The sequence below is a fragment of the Mustela lutreola genome, chromosome 4, assembly GCF_030435805.1.
Source record: "Mustela lutreola isolate mMusLut2 chromosome 4, mMusLut2.pri, whole genome shotgun sequence".
In the NCBI taxonomy this organism is placed as follows: domain Eukaryota; kingdom Metazoa; phylum Chordata; class Mammalia; order Carnivora; family Mustelidae; genus Mustela; species Mustela lutreola.
In genome coordinates this window covers 57,309,161-57,328,011 of record NC_081293.1, presented here as the reverse complement: position 1 = coordinate 57,328,011, position 18,851 = coordinate 57,309,161, and the positions used below count along the sequence as shown (strand labels likewise).

General features: G+C 39.6%; 1 protein-coding gene across 2 annotated transcripts in view; it reads left to right on the top strand.

The window, feature by feature from the left end:
• Window positions 1–378: 378 nt before the first annotated feature.
• Window positions 379–18,851, top strand: part of TET1 (tet methylcytosine dioxygenase 1) — a 128,181-nt gene continuing 109,708 nt past the window's right edge. For both annotated transcript variants that reach the window (XM_059170085.1, XM_059170084.1), the window contains exon 1: window positions 379–2,395. In XM_059170085.1, the coding sequence (XP_059026068.1) occupies window positions 491–2,395 (1,905 nt within the window). In that variant the 5' untranslated portion in view covers window positions 379–490. The remainder of the gene's footprint in view (window positions 2,396–18,851) is intronic.

Sequence of the window (18,851 nt, the reverse complement as noted above, 5' to 3'; positions counted from 1 at the left end):
GTGCTGAGCAAAGAGATTAAGAGATAATTTTTTTCAGGACCCAAAATTGTAAAGATTGGGATTTAATCTTTCAACTACATGTAACTACAACAGTTGTGGTTTCTAATACAGAATAGCCCCCTTGCTTACCCTGTGCATGGAACTTCATCAACTAAGTCAGTTGTCACAGTAATTAAAGGGGCTTTATTTGTGAATCCAGGGTTTAAAGGATGCTTTGGTATCTTTTGTGTTTATATTTTCTTTTGCAGTAAACCTTCTCAGTGCCCTAATTTTGATTAATAATTGTTAGTAGATACTATATTTCAAATGGGAGAATACATAGGAAGAAGACTCACTCCTGTTTGTTTGTTTTTTTGTTGTTATTTCAGATCAAAATCTTGTGCCAGTGAGCTCAGCCATGTTGCGTCCAGATTCTCCTCAGAAGTGAGACTTTCCAAAGGACCAATGACTCTGTTCCCTGTGCCCTTTCATTTTTTCCTACTCTGTAGCTATGTCTCGATCGCGCCATGCAAGGCCTTCCAGATTAGTCAGGAGGGAAGATCTAAACAGAAAGAAAAGCAGCCAACTTAAGAAGCCATCTAAGGCAACCAACAAAAATGTGGCATCAGTCAAGACTGTGAGCCCTGGAAAATTAAAGCAGTTAATTCAAGAAAGAGATGTTAAGAAAAAAATAGAGTCCAAACCACCTATGCCAGTCAGAAGCCTTCTGACAAGGGCTGGAGCAGCACGAATGAATTTGGATAGGACCGAGGTTCTTTTTCAGAACCCAGAATCCTTAACTTGCAATGGGTTTACAATGGCTCTCCGAAGCACCTCTCTTAGTAGACGACTCTCCCAACCTCCAGTGATCATAGCCAAACCCAAGAAAGTTCCACCTCCGAAGAATTTAGAAAAGCAACATGAATGTGATTATAATGTAGTTACTGACATGGGAGTAAAACACTCAGAAAATGATCCTGTTTCAACTCAAGTCCCCCTAATTGCTTCTGATATAGAGAATCTAATTGGTGTACAAAATGCATCTTTATTTAAAGGTGAGAGCCAAGAGACAACCCAGTCTTGGTCCCAGAGGGTGGAGGGTTCCAAAGTAAATGTCTCCACTCAGAGTGATCCTGTAGTAGAGATTGTTTCTGGGTCATCAGAAGAGACACGTGGTGGTGAAGTACTATTCTCTAAAGAGACTTTGAATGATATCAACGATTCCCCTAGAATGTTCGCTCAGGACACTCTGTGTGCTCCTTTGCTCCAAAGAGCAGCCCTCAAAGTTACTTACAAAGGAAACTCCAGCATTCAGTTAGAAGATTTGGGTTCACGAGTAGAATCTCTTAAGCTGTCTGATTCTTACCTGGATCCCATCAAAAGTGAACGTGATTGCTACCCCACCTCAAGCTTTAATAAGGTTGTACCTGAATTGGACCTTAGAAACTGTTTGTCCATTGGTGGGTCCATATATCCTACCTCATTAATAAAACTCCTCTTGGCGAGCTCAGAACAAGAAACCCTTGGTGCTAAACCGGATCATCAAGAGGTACTCAAAGCTACCCCAGATCAACCAGAAATTCTTAATACCACCCCCGTCATAGGACAGGCTTTTAGTGCTGTCCCACGTCAATGGGAAGTTCCTGGTGCTAACAAAATTCATGGAGAGGCTCTGGATGAGACCCCAGACCCACCAGAGATGCCTGGTGCTATTCCAGTCCAAGGAGAGGTCTTTGGTGCTATCCTAGACCAACAAATCCTTGGAATGGGTGGTGGTACTGCCTCCAACCCACCTATCTTTCTTCCTGCTCCTCTAAACCCAATTGCTACCTATAATGCTCTCCCAGAATGGCCTGAGCCCCAGAGCACTGTTTCATATGGGCTTGAGGTCCAGGGCGCTGTGCAGATTTTGCCCTTGGGCTCTGGTCACACTCCTCAGGCATCATCAAATTCAGAGATAAGTTTGGTACCTCCAATAATGACTATTAGCAATATAGAAAATGAGAAGCAGGTTCATATAAGCTTTCTGCCAGCTGACACTCAGGGGGTCCCGTTAGCCCCTGAGCCAGGACTCTTCCATGCTTCCCAGGGCATTACCCAACCGTCCCAGGCTGGTACCAGCCCAATGGAAGGTGGGAGCTCCCAGATCGGCATGACCAGTGTGGCTGACACCAATACCACAGTGGTGTCCAGGCCAGTGTCACTCGCCAGTACCTCTTCTCCTTCATATACAACTTTGCTACCTACTTTGGAAAAGAAGAAAAGAAAGCGGTGTGGGGTCTGTGAGCCCTGCCAGCAGAAGACCAATTGTGGTGAATGTACTTACTGCAAGAACAGAAAGAACAGCCATCAAATCTGTAAGAAAAGGAAATGTGAGGAGCTGAAAAAGAAACCATCCATCATTGTGCCTTTGGAGGTGAGTAAATCCCCACAGGCTGGAAGATGCCTGTGGGGCTCCGTAGAGTGATCTGTGCAGACTAGGTGATTCAGTATTATGTCCTTTGCCTTTGGTAACATTTTTTTTTTTTAAGATTTTATTTATTTATTTGACAGAGATCACAAGTAGGCAGAGACCCAGGCAGAGAGAGAGAGGGGGAAGCAGGCTCCCTGCTGAGCAGAGAGCCCTATGCAGGGTGGGATCCCAGGACCCTGGGATCATGACCTGAGCTGAAGGCAGAGGCTCTAACCACTGAGCCACCCAGGTGCCCCTTTTGGTAACATTTTATATTATCTCTAAGGATTTGTGGTTCTACCCAATGTATGTCTTGTCCAGTGAGCAATACCTTAGCTTATTTTTAGAATTTGTCTCAGAAAACTAGAACACAAAGTTTTTCCATTATGGGATTTGATGGAGACAGGGAAATGACATGAAATGTGGTTTTGCAAAGATTTCTCCTATGCCTTATTTTGCTTAGTTGTGTGTCTTTTATGGAAGTTGCAGATTTATCTTAAATTTAAATTAAGAGTGGAACAAATTAATTAACTTCCTTGCAGCTTGAGGAACCAGTGGAATTAAACTTCTACTCTTTTGAAAGAATAAAACTGTCTGTATCCTTCATTTGGAAACTTTGCCTTTGAAGGTATAACAATAACAAAGCTTTCATCTTAACTTTTGGCAGATGATTTCCTCCTGATTCACATCTCCCATGTGGTTGTTAGGATTATCAGAAGTTCAAAATGGTTTGTAAACTCCAAAGTGATACATTGGTTCTCATTATTACAGTTTATGAGCCTAAGGTACTGAAAATATTGGTTGGCTTAGACTTTAAAGGATTTTATGGAACTTGGTTAATACTTGATTTTCAGACCTTTAAAACACATGCCAACTATGGTGTTAATGATTTTTAGATCACTCATTTAAAGTTATGCTTATTTTGTGTCTGCTATAAATACAGGTATAGTAGAATAGGTTAATTTAAAAGTATTGTGAACTTAAACGTAGTCATTCTTTTCTATTTCACTCTTAAATTATCTGTCCCTAAATGCTGACTTTCTACTGGACCCTTTGCAAATAAGGTCGGACATTTAACTGATCATGTATTAATGGACATTTGAGGTATTTATAAAATATTCTGTCATTATAAACCTTACTGCAATGGATAAATTTTATTCAAGTCACTTCACATGTGTGGGAGTGGCCAGCAAATGGTTTACAAACATACATCTAAACCACTAGCAGCAATATCTTACAGTTCATGTTTGTAGCATTGCCATATGGCATCAAGGCTGCAAGTACTCACTTGATCTCTAATAGGTATAGTCCAGTTTGTTTTCTTTTTTCTAAACCTGCTTCTCTTTTTGCATTATGTATTTGACTTAACGACTGACCATCTACATGGTCACCCAAAATGGAAAATTCAGTCATCTTTGAGGCCTTCCTCTCACTTTTCTAGATTTCTTGCTCTATGAGATCGGAGTACTCCTACCTTTCCATTTTCTTGGCTACTTCTATAGTTAATGCCTTTGTCTTTTATTGGGACAATTTTAGTGCTCTCTCTATTATCAGCAAGTATTTACTGCACTTCTACTCAGGCTGTGCACTGGGGATATAGTCGTGAGTGTCCCAGCTAAAAGAGAAGTCAGGATGTTGAACATCTTAAATGCAGTTCAAGTTTTCTTTCTAAAACCCTGATGATTCTCCTACTTAAATACATTTAGTGCTCTACTCTGTGTGATGTATCTCACTCAAAACAAAACAAAACAGAAATAGAGAAGAGCTCTTTGTGCCTTCCAAGTATAGATGAAGCCTAACTTCTTCTTCTTCTTCTTCTTTTTTTTTTAAAGAGAGACAGCCAGAGGGAGAAAGATGAGAGGGGGTGAGGGAAGGTAGAGGGAGAGGGAGAGAGAGAATCTCAAGCAGACTTTCCGCTGAGCATGAAGCCCGATGTGGGGCTTGAGATCCCATGACCCTGAGATCATGATTTGAGCCAAAATAAAGAATGAGATACCGGAGCACCTGGGTTGCTTAGTTGGTTGAGCGGCTGCCTTCTGCTTAGGTTGTAATCCCGGAGTCCTGGGATCGAGTCCTGCATCCGGCTCCCAACTCCATGGAGAGTCTGCTTCTCCCTCTGACCTTCTCCCCTCTCATGCTCTCTCTCTGTCAAATAATAAATAAAATATTAAACAAACAAACAAACTTGTGAGATACTTAACCCGCTGAGCCACCCAGGTGCCCTCCAAAAGATTTACTTTTATCACTTACAAAGCTGATTCTGAAGAATGTATTTGGTTGTCCTTATAATGAACCCTGGCCCCAGATAGACCTAAAGTTCATGGAGAGGCATAGGAGAATATAACAAACACTTCTCTGAGGGAAGTTCGTTCTGAGAGACCAAAGAATAGTTGTATACCCTTGTTACTGGTTTCTTTGCTTAATATTTATGAATAATATTGTTTATTCGTTTTTATTGCATTATGGTCTTCCCTTGTATGTTTATACCACAATACATTAATCCATTCTACTGTTTTTTTTTTTTAAATTTTTAAAAGATTTTATTTATCCATATATCAAAGAGAGAGAGAGAGAGCCCATAATCAGGGAGAATGGCAGACAGAGGGAGAAGCAGGCTTGCTGCTGAGCAAGGAGCCTGATGCAGGACTTGATCTCAGGACCTTGAGATCATGACCTGAGCCAAAGGCAGACACTTACCTGACTGAGTCACCCAGGCGTCTCCAATCCATTCTACTGTTAGTGTGCACATTGTCATAAATGTCTTTTGGTGAATATATGTGTGCATTCTAGTGAATAGATTTCTGGGAGTGGAATTGCTGGGTCACAGAATACAAATGTGTAGCTTTCATGGATATTATTCAGCAACTGTGGTTGTTCATGTTAAGATTCTTCATCAGTATGTATGAGAGTTTCACTAGCCTCACATCCTTGTCCACACTTGGTATTTTCTGTCTTGTTTTACTTGAATCGATTTGTTGGGTGTGTAGCGGCATCACTACATTGGACTCATTGAGCTACTTTGCTTCTTAGTCATTTAGATATTGTTTTTGTCTATTTTTAAATGTGTTTTTTGCCTTTTCATTATTGCTTTATAAGAGTTCATTACATTTTATTGATACAAATTCTTTGTTGAATATATGATTGTGTAGATCTTTACATAAGCCGTGACAACTTTTCACTCACTTTATCCTGCCTTTTTTTTTTTTTTTTTTAAGATTTATTTATTTATTTATTTGACAGGCAGAGGTCACAAGTAGGCAGAGAGGCAGGCGGGAGGAAGGGGAAGCAGGCTCCCCACTGAGCAGAGAGAGCCCAATGTGGGACTCCATCCCAGGATCGTGGGATCATGACCCAAGCCCAGGGCAAAGGCTTTAACCCACTGAGCCACCCAGGTGCCCCTATCCTGCTTTTTAATGAATAGAAGATTTTAACTTTAATGTTCAGTTTATCAATGCTTTCCTTTATGTCCTGGTTAAGAAAATTCTGTCTATTTCTTGCCCATTGCAAAGTCATGAAGATGTTTTTTGCTTTCTTCTTAAAAAGTTACTTTTTTAAAAAATTTTTATTTTTTTTAAAGATTTTATTTATTTATTTGACAGAGATCACAAGTGGGCAGAGAGACAGGCGGAGAGAGTGGGGGAAGCTCCCTGCTGAGCAGAGAGCCTGATGCGGGATTCAATCCCAGGACCTTAAGATCATGATCTGAGCTGAAGGCAGAGGTGAATCCACTGAGCCACCCAGGCGCCCCTAAAAAGTACTTTTTTAAGCTTTTCACATTAAACTATATCTGGAACTGACTTCTTTGTGTAGTGTGAGGAGTCAAGAATGATTCTTTTTCGTATGGCTCTCTAATTGACTGGCACCATTAGTGAAATGACCATCCTTTCCCTGTTACTACAGTCTTCGTTTTTGTCATAAATCAGATGATTGCTTAGTTCTGAGTCTATTTCTAGATTCTGTTTCATTGGTCTATTTGTCTATCCTTATGTCTAAACTCCTCATCAGTAGGCTTTATAATTGTAACAATTATACGGGTAGTGTAAGTCCTTCAGCTTTGTTCTTCAGTACTGATTTGGGCTATTTCTATTGTTGTTCTTTACATTTTCGTTAACATTTTGAATCAGCTTGTAAATTTCCACCAGAAACTCTGCTGGGATTTTATTGTGATTATGTTGAACCTATACATCAATTTGGAAAGACTGACATTTTTTACAATATTGAATCTTGTAGCTCATCTTTATATCTTTTTTAAAAAAGATTTTATTTATTTATTTGATAGACAGAAATCACAAGTAGGCAGAGAGGCAAGCAGAGAGAGGGGGAAACAGGGGGAAGAGAGCTTGATGTGGGGCTCATGAGATCATGACCTGAGCTAAAGGCAGAGGCTTTAACCCACTGAGAACCCAGGTGCCCTCATCTTTATATCTTTATATATATATGTCATTTAATTTCCTTCAATAATATTTTGTAGTTTCCAATAAAGAGTTATTTCATTTGTTTTATATCTAGGTATTTGATATTTTTACTCCTAGATGTATATTTGATAGTTGTTTTTTTAAAAAAATATTTTATTTATTTATTTGACAGACAGAAATCACAAGTAGGCAGAGAGGCAGGCAGAGAGAGAGGGGGGAAGCAGGCTCCCTATTGAGCAGAGAGCCTGACTCGGGGCTTGATCCCAGGATTCTGGGATCATGACCTGAGCTGAAGGCAAAGGTTTTAACCCAGTGAGCCTCTCAGGTGGCCCTGATAGTTCTTGAAAATATTTATTTGTTGTTAGTATTAATGATTGAAGTCCATACACTTAGATTACTAAGAATACTGCTAAATATATTTCATGTATTTTTATGTTCCTTACATAAGAATTATTTTACTTATTGAGAGTTGGAGTGAGAAATAGAAAATACATTTATAATTTTAAAATATTAATATTTTTGTTACCGCTTATGTTAAACAAGTGTACACTTTAAAAACAGAATTGTAGGGGCACCTGGGTGGCTCAGTGGGTTAAGCCTCTGCCTTCAGCTCAGGTCATGATTACAGGGTGCTGGGATGGAGGCCCCCCATCACAATGGGCTCTCTGCTCAGCAGGGAGCCTGCCTCCCCACCCCCCCACCCCTGCCTTGGCTTGGGGTTCTGCGGACTTGTGATCTCTCTTTCTGTCAAACAAATAAATAAAAATCTTCAATAAAAATAATAAAAACAGGGGTGCCTGGGTGGCTCAGTGGGTTAAAGCCTCTGCCTTCAGCTCAGGTCATGATCCCAGGGTCCTGGGATTGAGCCCTGCATCCAGTTAGTTCTCTGCTCAGTGGGCAGCCTGCTTCCCCCTCCCCTCCCCTGCCCCCTCACCTGCCTCTCTGCCTACTTGTGATCTCTGTCTGTCAAAAAAAAAAGATTAAAAAAATAATAATAAAAACAGAATAGTTAGAATTCTTTTTCTAAAATATACTTAGCATTATTTATACTTACCATTTCTCACAAGGTTAACTACTGATGTCTGAGATAAGTAACAACAATTTTTTACTTACCTTTTTTGGTTATAGATTACATTTTCATCTCCCACAAAACCATAATTTTTTTATTTGTATAAAAAGGTGGTTAGATAGTATTCCCAGAGATATCTTTCAGCCAAGAGATAAAATGGAATTTTTCTGCCAAGTGTAGTTCAGCTTACTTTCTCTATATTCAAAAATATAGATAATTAAAGCCACTAACTTTATAACTCATAGGCATCTAGGAATTTGCTCTTGGCTAGGTATACTTCAAATGTATTTGTAACTTAGCATGTAAGACATATTTTAAGTCATATAGGATTGTTTTTCTATTTACTGTATAATGTTAGAAGTGGGGGAAAAAAAAGGAAGGGGTGCCTTTTAGAGACAGAGGGTAGGTATGTGATCAGGCTACACTGGCTAGTAATTTTTATTTTTTATATATATTTTTAAAGATTTTATTTATTTATTTGACAGACAGAGCTCACAAGTGGGCAGAGAAGCAGACAGAGAGAGAGGAAGAAGCGGGCTCCCTGTTGAGCAGACACCCCCCATGTGAGGCTTGGTCCCAGGACCCTGCCAAAGGCAGAGGCTTTAACCCACTGAGCCGCCGAGGCACCCCTGGCTAGTAATTTTTAGTGTGTGTAAAAAGAAAAGTAAATAAAACATAGTTTGTAAATATGTTTTTGAAGGCAGAATATTGAATTATATATCTGTAGCTTGATGATTTGGGTATAGTACATAACACATTTAATAAATCAGTAAATGAGCAGTTGGTAAGTTGGTTACTAAAGTGAAAAAATCTCTTATATTTACTCTAGTTAATAAGCTTTTCCCAAAATATAGAAGATATTATATGATAATATCATTATTATTATTTTGTCTTTTAAAAACGTATTTATTTATTAGAGAGAGAGCTTGTGCATGTGACTGCCTGTGGGGGCGGGGGGGGGAGGTGAAAAGGATGGGGTGGGGGGAGGGGCCCAGAGAGAGGGAGAGAGAGAATCCCAAGTAGTCTCCTCACTCAGTGCATGAGCCCGACCCTGGGCTTAATCTCATGACCCTGAGATCATGACCTGAGTCGAAACCGAGAGTCGGACACTTAACCAACCGAGCCACCAAGGCGCCCTATTTTTTTTCAAGATTGTATTTTTAGGTAATCCTATACCCAGTGTGGGGCTCAAGCTTACAACCCTGAGATCAAGAGGGACATGCTTACAGACTAAGCCAGCCAGGCCACCCCTGTTTGGTTAGAGTAAACAGCAGTGCAGTAGAAAACACTGTAAAATGTGCTATTTGTTACCATGCTGTCTTCTGAGCTAATGCAAATTTTACCTGGGAAAATAGTATCTCCAAAGGTTGTGCTTGAAAAATTAAAAGTTGAGTTGTAGTGTATGAATCAAACTGAACTACTGACTCTCCACTGGTTTATGACTAGTGTGGTAAGAGCCTAGTTCCGGAGATGTCATTTCAGAATTGGTTGACATACTTGTTTTTATTTTATTTAATCCATTTTATTTTATTTTTAAAAATATTTTAAAAGATTCATTCATTTATTTATTTGACACAGAGAGAGAGGTCACAAGTAGGCAGAGAGTCAGGCAGAGAGAGAGAGGGAAATAGGCTCCCTGCTGAGCAGAGAGACTGATGTGGGGTTCGATCCCAGGACCCTGAGATCATGGACCTGGACTGAAGGTAGAGGCTTAACCCACAGAGCCACCCAGGCGCCCCTATTTTTTTATTTTTTATTTTTTTAAAGATTTTATTTATTTATTTGACAGAGAGAAATTACAAGTACACTGAGAGGCAGGCAGAGAGAGAGAGAGAAGGAAGCAGGCTCCCTGCTGAGCAGAGAGCCCGATGCGGGACTCGATCCCAGGACCCTGAGATCATGACCTGAGCCACCCAGGCGCCCCCAGGCGCCCCTATTTAATCCATTTTAGTGGGAATGGGGTGGGATAAGCCTCTCCTGGAGACTGCTTTTTTTTAACTTTTTTTTTTATTTTAATTTTTTCGTTTATTTTTAAGATTTTTATTTACAGAAAGAGTGCATGTGAGAGCGCTTGTGCATGCACAGGTGGGGACAGAGAGGAAAGGATAGGGACAAGCGGACTCCACACTGAGCACGGAACCGACTCGAGGCTCAATCCCATGACCCGAGATCATCTCCTGAACTGAAACCAATTGTCAGACATTAACCGACTAAGTCACCCAAGCACCTCTGACCACTGCTTTTTTAGTGTTTCGAAACAGTCAGATCTCATTGTGGTTTATGTTGTGTATGTCATATGGAACAAATTTTTGCTACCGACTCTTTCAATTGAGGGCAGATGTTCTATGTCCTCAAATATGCCTTTAAGGAATCTCTTTGAATCAGTACTGAGGCTTCAGTAGAATACCTCACCACACAGTTGACCATAGGGAAAAAACTCTTATGATGTCTGGGATCCTGGCATGTGTAAACCACAAGTATGTCAACAAAACCATGCTGACTTTGATTGGTTTTGACCTGTGGGTATTAATTTCTGGAATCTTGTCAACATGGTTCAAATCTTATCTTGACACTTTGTGTACATCATCTTATCTAAAAGGGAAAATGTGTGAAAACTGCTTAACACCTTCATCTAGTGTCAGTGTAATCCAGATTATACTGTTTTATAATAGTGAACACCGTAGTGTGGTACCTGTTTACTTTGCCATAGAACTTAACCTCACATCTCTTTTGTTGGTCAAACTCTGTGGGGTTTTTTGTTTGTTTGTTTGTTATTGTTTTTGCTTTTTATTACAGTGTAGTATTTTAAGAGCTGGTGTTTTCAAAGCTTCAATATTCGTTCCTTTTATAAAGTAGCCAGTCATTGTTGCGCTGTGATGGATGTACTGGGAAGGAGAGAAGGCGAGATCTTACCTTTTGCGTTATTATCATACTAAAATAAGATACAGTTAGCAAATGAATCAAACGAATCAAACCAATTCAGGTCATTACTTTGATAATGAGATTCAGTGCTCAAGTCATGAGTGTCCAGAAAGTCTTGGCTAATTGTCTTTAGTTCTTCACGTCTGCTATGAAAGAAACAAAATAAAATCTTGCTGTTTTCCGATTTAATTATTTTTCATTAATATTGAGTCACAGGGGCACCTGGGTGGCTCAGTCAGGAGAGCAGGCAACTCTTGATCTTAGGATTGTGAGTTCGAGCCCTGTGTTTGATGTACAGATTACTTAAAAAGAAAAGTAATAAAAAAATGTACCGAGTCACAGTTTTTTGTTTTGGGGTTTTTTTGTTTGTTTGTTTATTTGTTTTTAAAGATTTTATTTATTTATTTGACAGAGAGAGATCACAAGTAGACAGAGAGGCAGGCAGAGAGAGAGAGAGAGAGAGGGAAGCAGGCTCCCTGCTGAGCAGAGAGCCCGATGTGGGACTCGATCCCAGGACCCTGAGATCATGACCTGAGCTGAAGGCAGCGGCTTAACCCACTGAGCCACCCAGGCGCCCTGTTTTTTGTTTTTTTGATAGACAGGGATCACAAGCAGCCAGAGAGGCAGGCAGAGAGAGGAAGGGAAGCAGGCTCCTCGCTGAGAGAGAGCCAGATGTGGGGCTTGATCCCAGGACCCTGGGATCATGACCTGAGCGGAAGGCAGAGGCTTTAACCCACTGTGCCCCCCGAGTCACAGTTTTTAGTTTTATTTTGTGGGGGGGGAGAGGCAGAGGGAGAGGGAGAGAGAGTCCTTTTATTTAAAAAGAATATATGTATATATGTATATATATATATTTATTTATTTGTTTTTTAAAGATTTTATTTATTTATTTGACAGACAGAGATTACAAGTAGACAGAGGCAGGCAGAGAGAGGAAGGGAAGCAGGCTCCCCGCCAAGCAGAGAGCCTGATGTGGGGCTCGATTCCAGGACCCTGGGATCATGACCTGAGCCGAAGGCAAAGGCTTTAACCCACTGAGCCACCCAGGCGCCTCTTTATTTATTTATCTTAGCGAGGGAGAGCAGTAGCACACGAGCTGCCTGAGGTTGGGAGGGAGAGAGAGAATCAACAAGTAGACTTCCGGCTGAGCGCAGAGCCTGACCTAAGGTTCAGTCTCATGACCCCGACCAAGATCGTTACCTGAACTGAAACCAAGAGCCCTGTGCTCAACCTACTGAACCACCTCAGTACCCTAGAGAGAGGGAATCCTCCACACCCAGGGTGGAGCTTAACATGCTCCATCTCAACCCTGAGATCCCGACCTGAGCCAAAATTGAGTTGGACACTTTACCCAGCTGAACGGCCTAAGGTGCTCCTTAGTCACAGTTTTTAAAAGAAAGTCATAGTGTTCTCCTAGAGAAAGAATAGTGATTAGAAGTGAGATGTTTGTTTATTTGTTTGTTTATTTATTTATTATTTTTTAGAAATGAGATGTTTAAATTACTTTAAAGCCCAAGCCTGGGATTTAGGAGGTACTGGCACTTAATAGGTGCTCAGTAAATGTTTGGTGAACAAATGATTCAATAATGAATAAATGAAAATCTTATAGAAAATGGTAAGATTTCCACATTTCTCACATACCAATGTATCTTTTTATTTCATTTTGTTTTATTTATTTATTTATTTTGTTTTTAAAAAATACTTTTTTAAAAAAGATTATTTATTTATTTATTTGACAGACAGAGATCACAAGTAGGCAGAGAGGCAGACAGAGAGAGAGGAGGAAGCAGGCTCCCTGCTGAGCACAGAGCCCGATGCGGGGCTCGATCCCAAGACCCTGGGATCATGACCTGAGCCAAGGCAGAGGCTTTGACCCACTGAGCCACCCAGGAGCCCCCAAAATACTTTATTTTTATTTGAGAGAGAGAGAGGGTGAGAGAGAGTGTGAGCAGGGGAGGGAGAGGGTCATTGGGAGAAACAGGCTCCCTGCTAAGCAGGGAGCAACGTGAGCAAAGCAGGGAGAAACCAACTGAGCCACCTGGGTGCCCTTGATTTTATTTTTTTAAGATTTTTAAATTTCATTTTATTTTTTAAAAAATATTTTATTTACTTACTTGACAGAGAGAGACACAGGGAGAGAGGGAACACAAGCAGGGGGAGTTGGAGAGTGAGAAGAAGGTTCTCTGCGGAGCAGGCAGCCCCATACAGGGCTCCATCCCAGGACCCCGGGATCATGAACCAAAGCCAGACGCTTAGCAACTGAGCCACCCAGGATCCCCTTAAAGATTTTATTTTTAAGTAATCTTTGTACCCAATGTGGGGCTAGGTCTTAAAACCCCGAGATCAAGAGTCCCAAGCTCTATCAGCCCAGCCAATCAGGTGCGCTCAGTGTAGCTTTTCAAAAAGCATACTGTGGGGGCAACTGTGTGGCTCAGTGGGTTAAGCCTCTGCCTTCTGCTCAGGTCATGATCTCAGGGTCCTGGGATCAAGCCCCGAATCAGGCTCTTTGCTCAGTAGGGAGTCTGCTTCCCCCCCTATCTCTCTGCCTGCTTCTCTGCCTACTTGTGATCTCTGTCAAATAAATAAATAAAATCTTTTTTAAAAAAAAGCATACTGCAAATCATCATTATATCCTATATGTACTTAATATATCATCTTCACAGCTAGTACCCTAGAGCATTTGTTGTTTTGTTTTTGTTTTTGTTTTTTTTTTTCTATGAATGTCATTTTCAAGTACCAAAGATTAGGATCATGGGATATCCATAACAGAAATTCAAGAGGACTTGAAAAAAAGGTTGTTAGGAATGAAGACAGTGCTTTTTAAAATATGTGTTAAAAAGCTTCTGCTTATGTTGGTTCAAGTTACTGGCATATGCACTTGAGGTTGTGACTGATACCATGATGTGAAGTTTGGACAGCTCACAATCATGTAGTTTTCTAATTGTAAATGGAAAAATAATTCTAGAAGGATACCTACCAAACAAAACTGTTGGAAGTGTTTACCTCTAAGGATAGGGTTTTTTTTGGAGGAGAAAGGGCATATTAGGTAATAACATGATTTTAAATTTTTACTTAAAATTTTTTTACATGGTTTGAATTTTTTTATTACAAGCTTATGTTACTTTAAAAAATAATACAGCATACTAAGTCAAAGTTACATAATTTCCATTTAGAAAGTTTAGGAGCAGGAGAAAAAATAAACTATAATTCTACTACTTAGAGGCAACCATCATGGGTATATTAGCATATTTGCTTCCAGTATTTTTTCTGCATTTGAGAAATAACATAGTTGAAGTCAAATGGGGTAAATGTGTTTCTTTTCCTTTTTTCACATTTTCCCTTGTACTTAACATTTTATAAAGATTTGAAAACTATGTGCAAAATACTCTCTTAGGTAAATGAACACAACCCTATTAAATTAATTTTCATTCCTGGATGCTTCAGTTTCTTACAGTTTTTTGTATGATAGTGAACTTCTTTCAGGATAAATCTTTGTTTACATTTCAGATTATTTTCTTGACACTGGAATCATTAGTCCCTTATTTCCAGCTAAAAGTATTAGCATAACCAAAATATTTAGTGTTTTTCTAATGAGTTATTGTCTAATGGTTTCTAAATCTTGACCACTTTTAGAAACCCAAGGTTTGTATTTATAGTACAAGTATCTTTTGGAAAGCCAGGTTTATTTCCTTCTCCGAAAATGAGAAACTGAAATTTCTATTACTTTTTTTTGGTTAACCCAACTTAGTTGCCTTCTCAAAGGTGGTGATTGAGGTAGCTCTATATTCTAATTAATGACTGGATACTAGCCAGATCAGATTAGGTACTTGGTGAATTTTTAGCTACCATGGAAAAACCAGAATTTTAAAATTACTGTTATTGTATTAGATTAGTTTTTTAAGTCTTGCTAAACTTGCCATACGCTTTTTTGGTTGCTAGACAAGAATCCCTAAGATGAATTTGATCCTGGTTTGAATGATCTCAACACTCATACAGCATTTCAGTAATCATAAAAATAGAACTTAGACATTAGAGTTTTTTTTTTAAAGATTTACTTATTTTTGAGAGAGAGTGCGGGTGAGGGGCAGAGGGAGAGACTCAAGTAGACTCTGACTGAGTGGGGAGCCCCATAGGGGACTCTAGCTCACAACCTTGAGATCATGATCTGAGCCAAAATCAAGAACCAGCCACTCAACTGAATGAGCCACCCAGGCGCCCCTATACTGGAGGGTTTTTTGATGTGGATGGCCTTTAGTATTCTGCCCATTCCCTCAAAATTTTATGATATATATATATATATATATATAATTAAATATATGTTATATATATATATTTAATTCCAGTATGGTTAACAAACTGTTATATTAGTTTGCAACATATTATTTTTATATGCATTTTTCTGGAGAGATGGTCCATAATTTTTATTAGATTTTATAGAAATGTAAGTCATGTCTCCCACTCCCCAAAAGAAAAACAAGTATGAGAATCACACCACTCCTTTAAGCCATTGAAGGAATGAAATTGACAAGTGTTCTTATGGTTAAGGAAAAAACGGTTGTACCGAGTTTTGATATTCCCCTGGTGGTCATCAGTGTGAGAATGGATCTATTTGTAACATTGTGACAGACCTGGGAAGGACGGATGCTGTAAGGAGCAGAAATGATGTCTTTAAAAGCACTGGCAGTGTACCTGCTACATACCAGGTACTCACTAGGTTAGTAGTTGTTATATCCTTGGAGAGATTTGTATATTCATTTCACTACTCTCAGCCATTTCCCTCTTGCCACTTGGTTCATGTTATTTAGAGAAAAGTAATTGAAGTCCTCAGAAGTAGCCAGTACACACCATTTTGCAACATCTGCAAAAGCATTTTTCCTGCTGGAGGATTAAGATGCTTATGAATGAATTGGTTTCACTGTTCCCTTGCGATATAGAATTATAGTTGAGGTTTCCACTGAGACGACGATGGTACAGTTATTTTCTTGCCTTTGTATGATGAGAGGGTTTGGTGTTTCTGCTGTATTCTAGATATTTATACTACACAGCTTGTTTTCATATCAGATTTTGTATGCAACACCAGTCTGGTGAGTTGTTTTGTTTTGTTTTTTTTTTTCCGGGGTTCACCGGTCACCTTGGCTTTTTTTTTTTTATTTTTTATTTTTTTTTATTTTTTATAAACATATATTTTCAGTCTGGTGAGTTTTCTGTTAAAGAGCAAAAGTAGGATCTGGGGCGCCTGGGTGGCTCAGTGGATTAAGCCGCTGCCTTCGGCTTAGGTCATGATCTCAGTGTCCTGGGATCGAGCCCTGCATCGGGCTCTTTGCTCAGCGGGAGCCTGCTTCCTCCTCTCTCTCTGCCTGACTCTCCGCCTACTTGTGATCTTTCTCTCTGTCAAATAAATTAATAAAATCTTAAAAAAAAAAAAAAAAAGAGCAAAAGTAGGATCAAGGCAAAGGAAGTGGGAAGACAAGGCAGTGGAAGTCCACACTTTATGTGAGGCTTAAGTTTAAGTTTTGGATGGAGTTAATACAGTTTAGATTAGAAGAAAAGTGTGTACATGGGTGTGGGGGGTGTGTGCCTGGGTGGCTCAGTAGGTTGGGGATCTGCCTTTAGCTCAGGTCTTAGTCTCTGGGTCCTGGGATCGAGCCCCGCATCTGGCTCCCTGCTCAGTGGGGAGTCTGCTTCTCCCTCTCTCTCAGCCACTCTGCCCTCCCTGAGCACCCTCTTATTCTCTTCCTCTCTCTCACTGTATCTCAACGAAATAAATAAAAAATCTAAAAAAAAAAAATGTGTGCGTGTGTGTGTGTGTGTGTTCTATACCTGGAGGAGTAAGTAACTTGTTTAGGAGTTAATTCAAAATTGTAGGGAAATTGGTGTACTAGGCAACATAGAAATTAAAATGCCTACTTTATTCACCTAATTCCATTTCCTAGTGTATTATGAGATGTTCACACAAACAAAAATCAATAAAACAAGGAAAACAAAATAATAACGTTTTTCTTTTTTCAAAAAACTAATAACTTAGGGAACTCTGTCTTCATTGCTCATTATATACATAAGATTTTGAAAAAAATTAAACTTCTTTGACTTGAAATAGGAAACTGGCAAAGGGAAGAAAGAAGAAAGAAATGAACATTTATTGAGGGTCTGCTATGAGCCACACACTGTGCTCAATAGGTAATTGTCTTAATATTACCATATTTGATCCTGACAGTGATTGAGGTAGAAGTATTAGCACTCTCATTTTGCAGAGTGGGAAATAGAAACACACTTTAAAAATTGTGTTTAATTCCCATGGCTAGTAAGTAGTAGAGACACTGCGTTAAAGGAGAATTAAGCAATCTCGGGTCCTGGGATCGGGGCGCATCGGGCTCTCTGCTCAGCAGGGAACCTGCTTCCTCCTCTCTCTCTGCCTGCCTCTCTGCCTGCTTGTGATCTCTCTCTGTCAAATAAATAAATAAAATCTTCAAAAAAAAAAAATTGAAATGGAGTTCACATAATAAAATTCACTCTTTTAATAGTGCACAAGTCAGTGATGTTTAATATATTTACAAGGTTGTGCAACCATCACCACAATCTAATTTTTGGAACATTTTCATTATTCTAACAGAAATCCTGTGCCACTCTACAGTCACTCCATTCTTCCCCTCCCCAAGCTCCTGGCAACCATTAATCTGCTTTTTGTCTCTGTGGATTTGCCTGTTCTGGACATTTCATGTAAATGGAATCATACAGTATTTGGTCTTTCGTGTCTGGTTTCTTTCACTTAGTATAATGCTTTCAAGGTCCATCCATGTTGTACCATATATCAGTACTTTGTTCTCTTTTGTGGCTGAATAATATTTCCTTTGTATGAATAAACCATAGTTTGTATAAACATTCATCAGTTCATGGACTTTTAGGTTGTTTCCAGTTTTTGCCTATTCTGAATAATGCTGTTAGGAACATCTTATACAGGTTTTTGTGTAGACATGTGTTTTCTGTTACCTTGTATATATTCCTAGAAGTAGACTTGCTGGGTCAAATGGTAACTTTAAATTTAAGGAATTACCAAACTGCTTTCTAAAGTAGCTGTACCATATTGGATTCCAACCAGCAATGTATGAGGGTCTAATTTTTCCACATTCTCACCAACACTTGTTATTATCTGTCTTTTTGATTATTGCCATCCTAGTGAGTATGAGGTGGTATCTCATGGTGGTTTTGATTTATATTTTTCTAATGATTAAGGAGGTCAAGCATCTTTCCATGTCTTTCTGGACTACTTGTATATCTTCTAGGAATACTTTGCAATTCTGTTTTAGTCTTTTTGGGCTGCTATAGTAAAATACTACAGACAGGTATCTTGTGAATAACAGGAAAATATTGCTCAAAGTTCTGGAGGCTGGGAAGTCCAAGATCAAGGTGCCAGCTTGGTCAAATTCTGGTGAAGGCCCTCTTCATAGTTCACAGTTGGTGCCTTCTCGCTATTGCCTTACTTAGTGAAATAAGTGAAGGATCTCTCTGGAGCTTCTGTTATAAGGCACTAACCCCATTCATGAGGGTTCCACTCATGACTTAAACATTTCCCAAAGAATCCATCTTCTAATACCACATTGGGCATTGAGATTTCAACATAGATGTTGGGGGGACAGAAACATTCAGACCATAGCGAAGTCCTTTGTCCATACTTATTTATTTATTTATTTAAAATATATATATTCTGCTTATTTATTTGACAGAGGGAGAGATCACAAGTAAGCAGAGAGGAAGGAAGAAAGGGGGAAACAGGCTCCCCACTGAGCAGAGAGCCCGATGTGGGGGCTCAATCCCAGGACCCTGAGATCATGATCTGAGCCAAAGGCAGAGACTTAAGCCACTGAGCCTCCGAAGTGCTCCATCCTTATTTATTTATTTTTTTAATATTTTATTTATTTATTTGATGGACAGAGATCACAAGTAGGCAGAGAAGCGGCAGTGAGAGAGTAAGGGAAGCAGGCTCCCTGCTGAGCAGAGATTCTCCACGCAGGGCTCG